This window comes from Gouania willdenowi, chromosome 13, assembly GCF_900634775.1.
Source record: "Gouania willdenowi chromosome 13, fGouWil2.1, whole genome shotgun sequence".
Lineage (NCBI taxonomy): Eukaryota > Metazoa > Chordata > Actinopteri > Blenniiformes > Gobiesocidae > Gouania > Gouania willdenowi.
Genome location: NC_041056.1, coordinates 5122323 through 5136636, shown reverse-complemented (window position 1 = coordinate 5136636; position 14314 = coordinate 5122323). Strand labels below are relative to the sequence as shown.

Here is a 14314-nt window from a genome sequence, read left to right as displayed (position 1 = left end):
TTTTAATAAAATGCTAACTCCAAATATAGCTGAGCATGTGAACGTGTGCTTATGCAGGACAGGTGACCCTCGCCTCCACTTTATGGACAATCAGTGAAAAAGCAGATTTAACTCAATCCTCTTAAGCGAGGGGCCATTTTATGGAGAAGGATTACACTGTACATATACAACCACCACCCTGTCATACAGTAAACTAGCCCAGATAGCATTCGGATGTGGGCCACATATTACAATGTGGGGCACTTTTGGCATTCTTCTAGCCCGTACACAATAGATTGGCCCACATATGATGCTGCAAATATGGGCTAGTTATGTTGAACCATATTTGGGACAGTTTTGTTTAAATTATGGCCCTCAGGACCTCTCTAGTCATCAATGAGCTCCATGTAAAATCTGATTTACTTTCCAGGATTCAAAGATAAATACAGATGAGAGATGTAGTGAGTATTGATACTGTTAAATACTGCTGCACATGATAAAGTTTTAATGGTAAATTAACCATGTTTTTTTTTCACTGAAACATTGTGGCAAATGTTTTTTAGTGTTGCGGATTGGGTGTATGGGTTGTTGTAAAATAGGTTTTTTAAAACGCAAGGTGGATTTTCGTAAAATATGACATATTTGTTACATTTTACAATAATGTTATGTTATGCAATTAGTTCAAAGTTGTTTTTTAGTAGCTAGGAAATTAGTAAGATGATAATTTTCTATGAAATGTAATGAAAATGAAACGATTGCATAAATTAAGAGAAATAAAGTGTTGCATGTTGAAACTTCAACATTTCCGACCATTATAAGTTAATGTGAGCCTTCCTTATTATCTTACCCTCTAATTAAAGTGAATAGTTGGTATTTAGGAAGTGCTTTTCTAACTGGTAGCTCTTTGGATTATACATCTATGAAGTAGCTTTAGTAACCCCTGATCTAAAGTATATAATACATTTTCTATGGAAAGTGAGTTTTATACAAACTGAATGTAAATCAATACATTAATCAGATATGAATTGTTTTTTTTTTTTTAACATCTGTGAGCAAAAGTTTGTTTTAGTGGGAATTATCAGTGCTTTCATTTTACCAATGTTTTAGTAACTAAACAGCATTAACTCATATACTCATCATTTTGTCTGACTAATGGAGTTAAAACTTATTATTCTCAAATGAGTCTCTTGATTATTTGATTATTCATACGTTTTGATTGAGCGATTGTGCATATTACAACACTTTTACGTGTACCTAAAGGCCACTCATTATGAATAGATTCTCCAAAAAAAAAAAAAAAAAAAAAAATCATTTCGTGCATTTGTTGTCCTTTTGTTTATTTTTGCATGTGAAAATTTGTTCTCTTATTCTGTGTTTCTATGTTGTTTTATGTATTTTTTTCTCATTTTGTTCATTTCATTCTATTTATCTATTTTTTTTGTTTTGTGTATTTTTTTTTATTTTTTTTTTGTATTTTGTTGTCATTTTGTAAATTTTCTTATCTTATTTTGTGTTTTTTTTTTACTGTGTATATTTCTTCTCCTAATTTTTATGTTGTTTTTGGAATAATTTTATGCATTTTTGTTGTCAATTTGTATATTTAATTCCGTTTTTTGTAGATTTTTGTTGTCATTCTGACCAGTAAGACAGGAAAGAACAAAGATTGGTTTGTTATTTGTTTCTTGGTAGTTTTTATCTTTTTTTTTAATGTCATTTTGTGTATTTTTGTTGACGATATGTGTGTGTGTGTTATTATTTGGGAACGTTCCTTTAATAAACAAATAAAAATATGCCTTTAAATAAGTCGCCCTCTGCTGGACGTTTTGAAGCGGTTGTCAAGGAGACGCTTTTGTATCTAAGCTAAAGTCAACAGACAACACTGTGAGTAAATTATTCACATGAGCAACAACTTGTATATTTGAGTTGTTTTTACCGTGTTTTTCTGGTGGAATGAGTTCCACCTTTAACGGAGTTCATTCTCAGACCAGACCAGGGACCAGGACCAGGACCAGGACCTGGACTATGCAAAACCACCAGGAGGACTTCTACTTTTACCAAATGTATCCTTCATGCTTTGGCTTATTATGTTTGAATTATTATGCTTAGGAATATTATATTATAATATATTGTTAGCTTCATCCACTCGTTTAATTTATAGTTTTATAATGCTTTTCTTATTTTTTTTTAATAATCATGTTTCATCAATAGTTCAACATCAATTAACTACTGTAAATAAAATGATTGATTGATTAATCAATCGATTAATCATTTTCTTTTAACATTTCATTTTTTTTCAAATCTATTTATGTTTTTATTTTAGCAAGCAAACCAAAAATAGCATTTATAATACATTTTGCACAGTGTTGGAACATCAATATTCCAAAATGACCAATTGTGTGATTGATTAAACATTTAAACATCAACTAACTAACTAAATAATTCATCGATAATTTTCCTTTATTATTTCTTTTTTTTTTTCATTTAAAAATGTATTTATTCATGTATTTGTGAATTTATTTTGATCAATCTCCCTACTTTTTTTTCCTACCTTTTTCCCATTGTTAAATATTATTTTTCCTGAGTTGATCTTGTTCAGAAATCCCATCCTGGGAGCAGACGGAGCCCTCGAAAGTGAACGACACTTTTTGGCACTGGAGCAGAAAAAGTGCAAAGACATGAATCACAAGTTTAGCCAGGAAACCAACAGGCGCAGAAGGTCAGTGTTTTAATGTTGTTTTTTTTAGATTTCTGCAACACAATCCTTTTTGTTTTGAAAACAGACGACACAAGATTTTCAAGACGCACTGAAAGTTTGACCTGATGATGGCGCTGCAGGAAAGGTCAAAGGTCACATCATCACCACAACCAATAGGGTTCATACTCTAGTGCCGGTTCCCAAAGTGGGGTACGGGTCCTTTTTAAATAATCAATGAATTAAAATTCAAATGTGTGTCCTGTCTTATGAATTCACAGTATGTTGGAAAAGAGAAGCCAACAGTGGGACATGCAGGAGAGGCGTCGGGGGGAAAAGATCCTCCAGCAGCGCCGGGAGCAGATCCAGGACGCCACCGAACGCTTTCAGAGAGCCAATCAGCCTCGTGCACAGAAACGTAGAACAGGTGAGTCGTTTGAAATTCAAAAAGTGAATTTCTTACCAGGGGTGTAGCAGCCATTTTAAAAGTGAGGGTGTTCTATGTGCAGGGCAACCGTCGACTCCCAATTTCATTTATTAAATTAAAATGATAAAGCTGTTATTAAGTCAGTGATACTCCACATGTGGCTCTTTATGTCTTAATTTTAATTACTATTCCCCCAGAAAACCCTAAAAGGGGGGAACTTTTTAGGCTTGTTTTACCTTTTTTTTTTTGGCTCACTTTGCAACTTCCTTTGTCCTATTCTCGCCCCTTTAACCTGAACTTTTTTGGAAGATTTTGTCAGATTTTAGCCACCCTTTTGCCAATAATTATCCCTTTTTCATCCAAATATGCTACCTTTTGCCCAAAAAATAACACTTGTTTATTTTTTCCCTACATTTTGCCTATTTTTGTTTCATATTTTTGCCCTTTTTCACTATTGTTGGCCACATTTTGCTCATTTAAGCTATGTTTTTCCATTTCATACCACCTGTTTGTGAATTTTTTTTGGCACTCTTTGCTGCTTTTGGCCTCTTTCAGTCACTTTCACTCTTTTCTTGCCAATTTTTGCCACCAGTTACAATTTTTTGCCACTTTGCTCCTCACTGTTACTGTAACTCTTTGTTTACCTTCTCAGAACGGCAGCTTCTTCAAATGGCTGGCTGTGATTGGCTTGATCACCCTTCAAATCAATCTAAAAATGAATCCCTCTGTAAAAACTGTGCCTGTCTCTTGCACTATGTCATGGATTTCTGCTCACCGATGTCTCTTTTCTTTTCTATTAATTATTATTCTTAGCTATTCCAGCCTTCAGTGGAAAGGTCATCAATCTGAACGATGCAATGAAACAAATTAGAGGCTCTTTCAATCCGTCCCTTCCCCAGTCCTTCTTCCTGTCTATGGAAACCATCAGAACCAGGTTAGCAGTTATACTATTATTCTCACTAAAGTTTTTGATTGACTATGGATTGATTAAACCATAACTCTTCTTTGTTTTTCTCATCAAGTGGCTTTGTTCCTATCAAACCTGCCACTGTTTCTAAATCCTGTCATCGCCCAACGTCTTCTGCTGTGGAGCCCGACACTGACGTTGTTCAGGAGCAGAACAAAACGGAACCAGAACCAGATCACAGCCCACAGGTACCGTGTTGGTTCTAAAGTCATGTCAAACCTCACAAACGCATTAAAACGGATTTTACTCACGCCCAACGATTCACAAACACACTCATTGTGGTTTGCAAAAAACATTATTTACAAACTAATGCTACACTATATATATATATATGCATGTATGTATATATATATATATATGTATGTATATATATATATGTATATATGTATATATTTTTTTTGCAAATAAGAAACACACCAGTCCACCAAATACAGCAAGTCCAAAAAAATAAATAAATTAAGTACAAACTGAAAAATCCCTTAAATAAAAAAACAGGGCGTTTCTTAGAAAATGTATTGGCATTTACTGTATGTGTGGATCTGCAAAGTGGGAAAAATAGTGGCCAAAGTCTGGTTTTTTGCAGTTGTAGGTTGTTGTTGTTGTTTTTTTTGTACTTGTTGAATGTTTTTTTGTAATTAAAGACATGTTTCTTTGTATGTGTGAGACATTCTGTATTTGTTTCTGAAGCGTTATGTATTTGTTTAATTGGTACATTTCTTATTTGTAAAACAAAATGCATTAGTTTGTAAATAATGTTTTGTATGTGCAAACCACGCCGTTTTGTTTGTGAATTATTGTTTTGTGTGTTTGTGAGATTTTGGCATGGTTTTAGTTGCAGGTCAAAAGTTGGATGAATGAATGAAAACATTTGCCAGTGTGTGTGTCATTACACACCTTGGCCGCTGAGGGGCAGCAGTGAAAGCAAACTGTTTTTGTTACAGACTAGATGCAAGCAAACCAGAAAGAGTAAAACTGTGCTCAAATAAATGATGTTTCCATTCAAACAAAAATACAAGAACTATTTTCAAAGACTCATTGGCTAAATTTGAAGTAGAGCAGATTAGTTCGAGCAAGAGGTGAGAAAAGGTTAACTGAGCAATCAGAGGTCATTGAAAGTCTTTGAATTTAGTCAGAAAATTGACTAAAATGAAAGATTAGACTGAGACTTTTGTCAAAAGACTAAAACTGATAATTTTTTGTCAGAAGTAACACTGCTTTTTAGGGTGCGTTCACACCGACGTATCCAAATTTGTTAAAATGATCTGTGATTCGTCTCCTCATTTGGCCGGTGTGAACACGCAAACAAAGTTTAGAGCGGATCAAACAGGCAAATTCCAGAGAGATTGTTTCTGTCGGTCTCGGAGCATTTCCAATCGAAGTCTCGAGCGATTAAAGGTGGGCATACACTGTGTGATTTTTCACTTGTGTTTATTTTTGGGTACGGGCCAAGTCTCGGCTAAATCGTGTGTCGTGCATTGTATAGTATACACAAGGTCACGAGAAGCAATTAACACCTCACGACCAGCTCCCGATCACCATGCGTATGGTCGTAAGAAAATCACGTTTGAAATCCTAGTCGCTCCTTGTGAAGGTGCCATGGACCGGCTTACCTCAAACTCTCTTATTGTGCATGCGAGAACACCATAGGACCTCTGTAGAATTGACAAACTGTACTTCCCACATCTGTCCAGCTAGTTCCTGGTCCATCACATTGCCACCTTTTCTTTTTTGAAGCTCTTTTTGCTGAGATTCGCGAGTGTCTATCCACTTCCAGGTTCTTCTTCTTCTTCTGTTTTAATAGCGACGCTTCAGAGTTCTTCTTCTTCTTCTAATTGGTACATTGCATTTCCGGAAACAAGACCCCGACATGTCGTGAAGATCAGATCACGTCAGAGTGTCGGTCTTTACAGTGTGAGAAAATGAATCGTGAGCTGCGCACATTCTGACTCTGCAATTGTACAGTGTCTGCCCGCCTTTAGGAGCGCCGTGAACACAGCTGCTCTCAGAGAAGATCAAGCACAGGAAGTATTGGAGATTACGTAGAGCGCACGGCATTGTGGGTGATAAGTAGAGCCTGCGACGGCGCAAAACAGGGCTTTAAAACCACCAAAAGCACTTGTTGCTGCTCCATTGTTGAATGTTGAGAAAGAACAAACAGAGAAAGAAGAAGGTTCTGCACAGTCTTTAAGTGCTCGCTTTCACCCATAGATGAGAGCCTCTTCTTCAGGTTTCTGTTTTTTGCCTAGAGAAGTCTCTACTCTTTGCATGAGCTACCCTCAAACAGTTAGCTCATGCAACTGTACCAGAGGTTGTTTGGAGCGGATCAGAAGTTCCGCTCCTAACACAAACCGAGCAAAACATAGTTGATGAAGTCATTACCTGTCCTCTGCCCATTCTGACCAAGCCCAAGACTAAACCGGTGTGAAAGCACCCTTACACACAGATGTCAACTGGAATGTAAAAGTCTACTTAAGCTGTGTCCGACTGTCCAAGTTAGCTGTGGCATCATAGTTGTGTTAATGAATATTATAGATTAAAATCAGTATGACTATTAAGTTACAATTACTTTTTCTGTTTCATGACACCCATCAGTCTGACTGCCGTAACTCGGAGAGTCTCTTGTTTAAAGACAATTTGGAGTGTGAGGATGATGTCTGCGACACGAACAAACATCAGCAAGTCTTTTCATCGTTTTTAATGAACTCGAAGAAAACCTCTTCAGACCTGCACAACCAGAACCATCCAATATTGGACTTAGCTCCCTATGCAGGGTTAACCCTTCTCAGTGGTAAGGCGTCGAAGAAACCGACAAAACACAAAGTCAAAACTGAATGGCGCCTTGTTACTACACCGTCATGGCAGTTTACGCCCTTGGAAGCAATACGTCATAAAGAGAGCCAGAAAGCTTCACACAACTACAACCTTTGTGGAGATATTGGTGAGCCCTTTGGGATGCACGTCAGGTCACCTGAGGTTTCAAGTTCCAAACTAGAAGCTTTGCTGGATCTGAAACAGAAAGTGATCCTTGGGGACAGACCGGTGATTTATCAATTAGCTGAAGAAGAACTTTCGCCAGACAAAAATAGCAACAGAATATTGTTTCGGGCTCCAAATATCTCCCTGAACAACAGCCCTACGGACAATGTGGTAAAAGAAGAGAATGATCAGCGAATGGCACAAGAGAAGCATCGTCCGTCATCTCAGAAGCAATACCTCAATGCATCCATCAATAACCTCAAAAAGATTTCAAACTTTCAACCCCAAGCAGAAAAGCCAATGAACTCAGAATCGCTACAAAGTGCGAGCACGTTGAAGTCACACTCGGACGCTGCTGCTGGTCTTGAGGAGGATGTACAGGTGGCTCCAATTTCAGGGGGACGGTCGGATTTATCGGATGAGGTCAGGTTTGCTAAAGGAATCCTTAAAAATAATAAATCTGAAGAAAGGTCAGGACATTTGGGCTTAGAAAGACATGTGACAATAAGGGACTGTGTTGATTTAACACAAGCAAAGTTAAAGGAAGCAGAAGGTAGCAACGCAGTTAGAAAGAAGGTTTGTTGGCTGTATTTGGAGGAAGAGGCTCAGGAGCAGAACTCCAACAAGTCGCCTGAATGTATTCAATTAAGAAACAAGTTCGAGGACCACCAGCCGCGTGTGACCACACCCCCAGGATCTCCCAGGCCTGCAGACTCCACGGCTTCTCACTTTACAAAACAGGCCAGGACAGATGTCGGGGTTCAAGTCAGCTTGTCCCGAGAAGAAACAGATAAGGTCACGGTGCCACGGGGCAGCATCAGGAGTGCTGGCCCCGAGGTCCCCCAGATAGAGCATGCCGCTAGAGCCGGAGCAGGTCCTGTTTCCTCCACAACACGAAAGGGCACTCTGGTACGACCTCAATCTGCCGCCGAGCTGAGTCAGATGGCCAGAAGCAAAGGGCAGAGCATGATTCCCTGTCCACCACCTCGAACGAAGGCGGTGAAAGGACGGATGGCGTGCGATCCAAAGGCTCCATATGGTGCGGCTCAAGCACCATATGTAGCCCCAGCAGACAGAAGACATGCTATGTACGCACCTCTACCATCAGCATTCATCCCCACTTTCTCAGAGGGCAACTCCAAGACTCTCCCCACCTTGTTACACCAGGACGTCCACAGCAGAGCAAGAGAGACACGTTTAAACAAATTACAGCTCACTATCACAGACGAGGAGATTACTCAGCTCTGGCTAGGACTTCGTAGAAGCCCAACCCCAAAGGAAGGTAAAGTATTTCTTAGTTATTTTCACAACGACTAAAAGCAGAGCAGACAAAGGCTGTGTTGGAAATGGCATATTAATGTACTACTCATACCAAGTCTGACGTCAAAATTAGTATGTGGTGCGGTCACATTAGATAGTACGAAACGATTGAGTATGCGAGAAATACGCATTGTATCATGTATTGGGACATGTAGTATGCACGGTGGGCACACTACTCATACTCAACTGCCCCATGATGCATTGCGAGCGGAATGTAAAATCACCCTGGGACCGGTGTCACGGTCTGAGTTTACCTCCGTAGTCAGATTATAACCCTAACTTCAACATAATCCAATAAACAAATAAAACACGTGTCCGTTCACTTTGAAAACAAAAATGAACAAAAAATTTAATTTTTTTTTTAGCAAAAAAAAATTTTTTGGTAGTGCGCATGAGCGCGTATGCGTATATATGTGCATATAGAATCTCAGTACGATGTGAACTCAGTATATGACACTGGCTTCAAGCTAAAAGTCAAACATCCCCTTTTCAAAATAATAGCATCTCTTCCTGTCTTTCATTAGTTCCTTAATGCTGTTGTAAATAAAGCGAAAATATTATCTGATATACTATCAGCACTTAATTTATTGGTCAAGCAAAAAAAGGATGGCGTGAAAAAGGTGGGACGGAAAGTAAAACAAGCCAATCAGATGTACTTTTTAACTTCCAATTACTAACATTTGAAACTAAACGCTGCCTCTAACACGTTACACTGAGTTTGTTTGCTGAAATGCTCAAGGATTTGCAAGCTTTGCCTGAACACAGCAATGCATTTTTGTGAATTAGTGTTGGCTTTAACCTTTTCAAGTAATAACAGCAAACCCCAATGGGGAAGACTCAGTTCAAAGATTGGAAGAAAGAAAAAAAAAACAGACAAGTGACAAAGTAAAAAGATGCAGTATGAATTTAATTAATCAAATTTTCATTAGGAAAATATGATAAATTAAGAGAAATTGTTTGTTGTTTTAAATATTTTTTCCTATATTACGCCATGTCAGCACAAAATGTCCACACAAGCAGATAAAAAGTTCACTGAAATGAAGACCAACAAACAAAACAACATGGCATGAGCACACAAAATGTGGAGTGCACCATCTATAGGACAGAAATAGTTATTACAGCAGACATGGGTAACAGGCAGTTCAACGTAAACACACAAAACAACCCTAAAAACACACAAAATGACTGAAAAATGCACAGAATTTACTCCCAAAATGCTCAAAAATTACTCTTAAAACACATAATCACAAATAACAACACAAATGGACTCCAAAAACACACAAAATGAGAGAATACCGAAAGAAATAACCACCCAAAAAAATTTAAAACACACAAAATGAGAGACGAAAATACAAAATAACAACAGAAATATTCAAAGATAACAGAAGGAAATATATAAAACGAGAACAAAAACACACAAAATTACTCCTAAACACATACATTACAGACAAATAAACAAAATGACAACAGAAATGTGTAAATGTCTCAAAAAAAAACAAAAAACACACAAACCAAGAACAAAAATATTTTTAAAAATGAAAAAAAAAAAAAATTCAAATTGAGCACAAAAAACAAACCTTTTTGTATCACAAGTCTGTGGCCCCCATTTGATCAAAGTTGCTTATTTCTGTATTACTGTAACTGCACAGTTTCCTTGGTTTGTTTTAATATGTAATACTGATATCATGGTATTTATCTGTAGAATATTAATTCAGAAATGCAATATTATATATTTTTTTGTTTTCTCCTATTGTAAAATCTATTGCCTCATGATTTGGTTGATTTCCTTTTCATTGGGCACATTTGTGTCATTTTTTACTAATTTTTGACAAAATGCATGTACAAAACATCTGACCCCGAAGGTAAAAAAAAAAGAAAATGATTCTAGGAATTTGTATTGCATGACATAATGTAAGCAGCACCTGTTAGACTGCAGGCAAGTTCAACACAACACCAAAAAATACATACAATGATTTATAGTTTTGTTTTTGGAAACTAGAGGTACTAACAATTTGAATTAATTTGTTGTTGTTGTTGTTTTAGGTAAAACATCAGCTAAAGGACATAAACCAGGGAGCGGTTTTAGAAACCCTTCCACTCAGCCTTGGCCTCCAGGGAACAGACTTCATCTGACCCCTCAGGTACATGCATGCAGTTGTGTGCGTGTGTGTGTGATAGGGGGAAGGCGGTGTGCGTGGGGTGTTGAGTTGCAATAGTCAGTCAGTCAGTCAGTGGGTGAGTTTGAACTTGTAGAGTCAGGTTTTGAAGCCTCTTTGTGCACTTCTTGTTTATAAAAGTGATAAGATGTGCCAGCAACGCTTCTCAAGACAAGATATTCTGGCTCAACTTGACCGAGCAGGTTTTTTTTACATGATAAAAAGCGGGGATAGCCTATGTGCTCACTGTTATTGTTTACATCCCTATGTATACATGTGAATGGCCGAGAACAGACCAGGGCGGTTTTGCACAAAACTAGGATAGGGGATAAAGCCTGGAAAAATCAGCTCCTGGATAAACTTTTCCTCAAGAATATTAGAGTTATTTTTTATTTTTTGTTAAATTATAGATGGCAAATCCTTCCTTGAAACTTATCTATATGTACAGTATATGTTAATATAGCCTCAGTATAAGTCGCCCAAACATGTAGAATTAATAAAGTGAACTGCTTACGGAAAGAGGAGGTGGAGCTGATCACTTTTCTAAATCACTGATTATTAGATTTTTTTTAAGTTTATCATAGAATAGAATAGAATAGACCTTTATTTATCTCCCAGAGGGGAAATTTACACCCACACAAGAAAAAAAGTTTAGTGTAATAGGCAGGATATGAACTTGGGTCTCCGCACGGGAGGCGAGAAATCTACCACTGAGCTAGCATTACAGTGCTATGTGAAGGCTGTTGCTATTGGTCCAGACCTGGACCTCAGACAAACCTGACTGTAGGTTTCTGTGTGCATGAGTCCGCATGCGTAGTAAGCCGAATGCCGATAGTTCCGCCACTGCCGAACCCGTGTCCTTCTAGCAATAGTTCCGTCAGTTTTATTTTAGCCCTAACCCTAACTTTATCCCTAACGTATATGTATTTTTTAAGGGTGAATTTGCTGTGTTAAATATGTTAAAATGAAAGAAAAAGATACATCAGAATTGAGATTCGAACCCACATCAGAGGATAAATACACACATTTGAACGCTTTAAAACAAACACATGAACACATGAAATGAGAGTTAAATAGACCAATTGCTCATTATTCTAAATTCTGACATGAATGTTGATAATGTCGCTCTCAGATGATCAGTCAATCACATTTTCGTGACCATTGTGCCCTTCTCTGGCGTAGATGATTGCTGTATAAACTGCATTGATACTCTGCAGTCTGTATAGGCGTTAATAGCAATAATAATAATGTGTTTTATTCTTTTCCTGTAGCCAACAAACCTGAATGCACAGAAGCTCAAACCATCAAATACATACGGCTCGCCCTTTCCAAATGAAGGTAGGAAGGTTTTTCTTTTTTATGCAATGTCATTTTGAGTATTTCACGCGTTATTCAACTTATGTGCGTATGATTTATAGCATAAAAAGCTTTAAAGTAGACACATTCTCTGATGTAAGTTGTGCCCTCAGGCAATGGGAGGGCAGCCCAGTCACACCTGGCTAATGTTGAAGCTCTGCACATCTCAGAGTCTGACCTGGAAAGTGTTGAAACACAGAGGCAGCCACTCATCGACATCTCCTTCGAGGAGCAGAAAGTCCTCCGCTCCCTAGAAAGACTCGACCACCAGCTGCAGTGTAAGCACCTCTGTGACTGTATACATGGAAAAAACAATATACAGTTTCATAGTGAAATACGATGACATTTCAACTGCAAAAATAAGAATCTCTGCCTCTTGCTTTATTGCAGGTGTGCTGAAACGAGGTTTTGTACACACTCCATCATGTGTAAGTGACTCCTAAAGAGGTCTTTTTTCAATCTTCTTCAATCAAACATTTACAAGAATTGGATCATTACAGAGGGACAATGATTTATATATATATATATATATTTTTTAATTATTTTTACAGTTACATTACATATTAAAAAAATTTAATAAGTCATTCAAAGTTCCTCATTTCTTTAACTTCCCTATAAGGTGTATACTCCAAAATAAGAAAAAATTAAAAACTAGAATATTTGCATATCCTGAAGAAAATTCAAGTGAGGATGCAGGTGCAGGCCCGCGCCACACTGCATTAGCTTAGCATTAGTTTTGAATTAATTTTATTATTAATAATAATAATAGACCTAAAAAATTGTAGATTTGAAAATAATAAATAAATAGCATCATATTAAAGTAACCGTGTGACAGTTTAATAATTCTCACACATACATTATTGTTTTTGTTCAGACAGGAGAAGTGAAAAGCGATCATTACCAGCGTCGAACATCTTCAGCTAACCACCGCCCTCCAGCCCAGAAGAAAGTCTGACTTCGTCTGTGTGGAGCCTCAGAGCAGACTTTACAGCGTGCTATGCAATGCAACAGTATATCCAACTGGACCTCAGGGTCTTATACATACAGTACATACATACTTCTGATCAAAATTTTAGGACCAGTTGAAAAATTTTCAAAAAATTACATTATGCACTGTTGGATCTGAGTCAGCAACTTATTGTAAACAAGAATTAAACAGAAATAGGCTGTTCATCACCTGATCAACAGTTTAAGACCATAGCTAAAGAAAAAATACAATACGTTGGTTGGTTGCACGCTGGTGAGGGGCGCCGCCCTGTGGCTTGTGCTGTCCAGTGGGTGGCGGGGCCTGGGCTGCTGTCCTTGCGTCATGCAGGTCTTGGCGGGGGTCTTCCAGGGCAGGTGGCGAGGGCTGCGCCCTTGTATGCCTGCGGGTACGGCGTGGGATGGCGCCTCCTTGGGCGGTGCCCTATGGGGCTGGAGTCAGCCTCGGGGATGTGCGTGCCACATACCAGTATGACGGTCTGACTGGGTCGCTTAACTAAGGCTCATTGTGCAGGCAACATCAATGAAGGGTGATCTGGGTGCTCTGAAGGGTTCGGTCGATGCTCCGGGGGACCGGTGGGGCAACTTACAGCATCCCCTTGGTGCGGGCGGCTTCAGTTCTGGATCCTTCTGGCCTGGGGTCCAGTTGCTGCTGACTCTGAGCCCACTGGCGGTTGCCCGCTGGCTGCCTGTCTGGCGCGGTCGTGGCCTTGTCTTGGGCACCTTGGGGCTTCTGGGTCCTCGGCTGCTTGGGGCTTTTTCCGGTGTGTGTGTCGGGGCGGTGGCTGCTTTTTGGCCTGGGATCTTTAAAGCATCTGGGGAGGCTGCTCGCTCGTGGGCGGGGTGACCTGGGGTTCATTGGCTCCCATTGTTTCTGCCGACCTGGCTGCATCTTTGGGCCCAGGGCAACGCTTGGGTTCGTAGAAGCGGTTCTTGCACAAACATTGGTCATGGATCCACTGGCCTTGGGCTGTGGGATAAGCCCGTACTGAGCTTAACCTCAGACATGTTGAACTTAAACACCAGTTTTATGTATAACCACTCACTCCTTCCCTCTTTTCACGGCCACCACCACTTGTCATGCCAGTAACGTTGGAAGCCATCAGGACCGTCATCAGAGAATAACCTTTCTATCTCCCATATTTGGTGCTCTCGTGCAAACTCCAGACGAGGCCATTGGAGACGTTTTTTGCTCTTAAAGCCCTTCTTTTGCAGGTGCCGTCAGATGGGTATTGGGCTGTAGTCGACATCAGTAACAGCCTTAATTTGGGTTGAGGATCGTCCCGTGTCTTGACAAACAGCCACACGGATCCTCCGACTCAGGGCCGGTGAATTTTTTTTGGGTCTACCTTTTGACTTTTTTGTTCCAAAACCCTCGGGATCTTTTAAGAAGTTCAAAATACTGCGTCCAACCTCAGCAGCAGTGGCACGTTGTTAGAGGTCTCGCTTATGGAGCT

At 39.1% G+C, this 14314-nt stretch overlaps 1 protein-coding gene across 1 annotated transcript; it reads left to right on the top strand.

Annotated features, from left to right (window-relative positions):
* The first annotated feature begins 1856 nt into the window (after positions 1-1856).
* LOC114474566 (centrosomal protein of 126 kDa-like) lies at positions 1857-13340 on the top strand. Its single transcript, XM_028464968.1, has 11 exons — positions 1857-1860; positions 1963-2039; positions 2576-2695; positions 2953-3098; positions 3912-4032; positions 4121-4253; positions 6658-8323; positions 10405-10502; positions 11789-11855; positions 11987-12151; positions 13189-13340. The coding sequence occupies exons 2-11, from the start codon at positions 2002-2004 to the stop codon at positions 13338-13340; spliced, it is 2706 nt and encodes a 901-aa protein (XP_028320769.1). The 5' UTR covers positions 1857-1860; positions 1963-2001.
* The last annotated feature ends 974 nt before the right edge of the window (positions 13341-14314 follow it).

Excerpts from the sequence above, each read along its gene's own strand:
- LOC114474566 (XM_028464968.1), top strand. The coding sequence starts at position 2,002 with ATGCAAAACCACCAGGAGGACTTCTACTTTTACCAAAT. Across the intron at positions 4,033-4,120 it reads ATGGAAACCATCAGAACCAG|TGGCTTTGTTCCTATCAAAC; the intron begins GTTAGCAGTTAT and ends TTTCTCATCAAG. Across the intron at positions 11,856-11,986 it reads CTCGCCCTTTCCAAATGAAG|GCAATGGGAGGGCAGCCCAG; the intron begins GTAGGAAGGTTT and ends TTGTGCCCTCAG.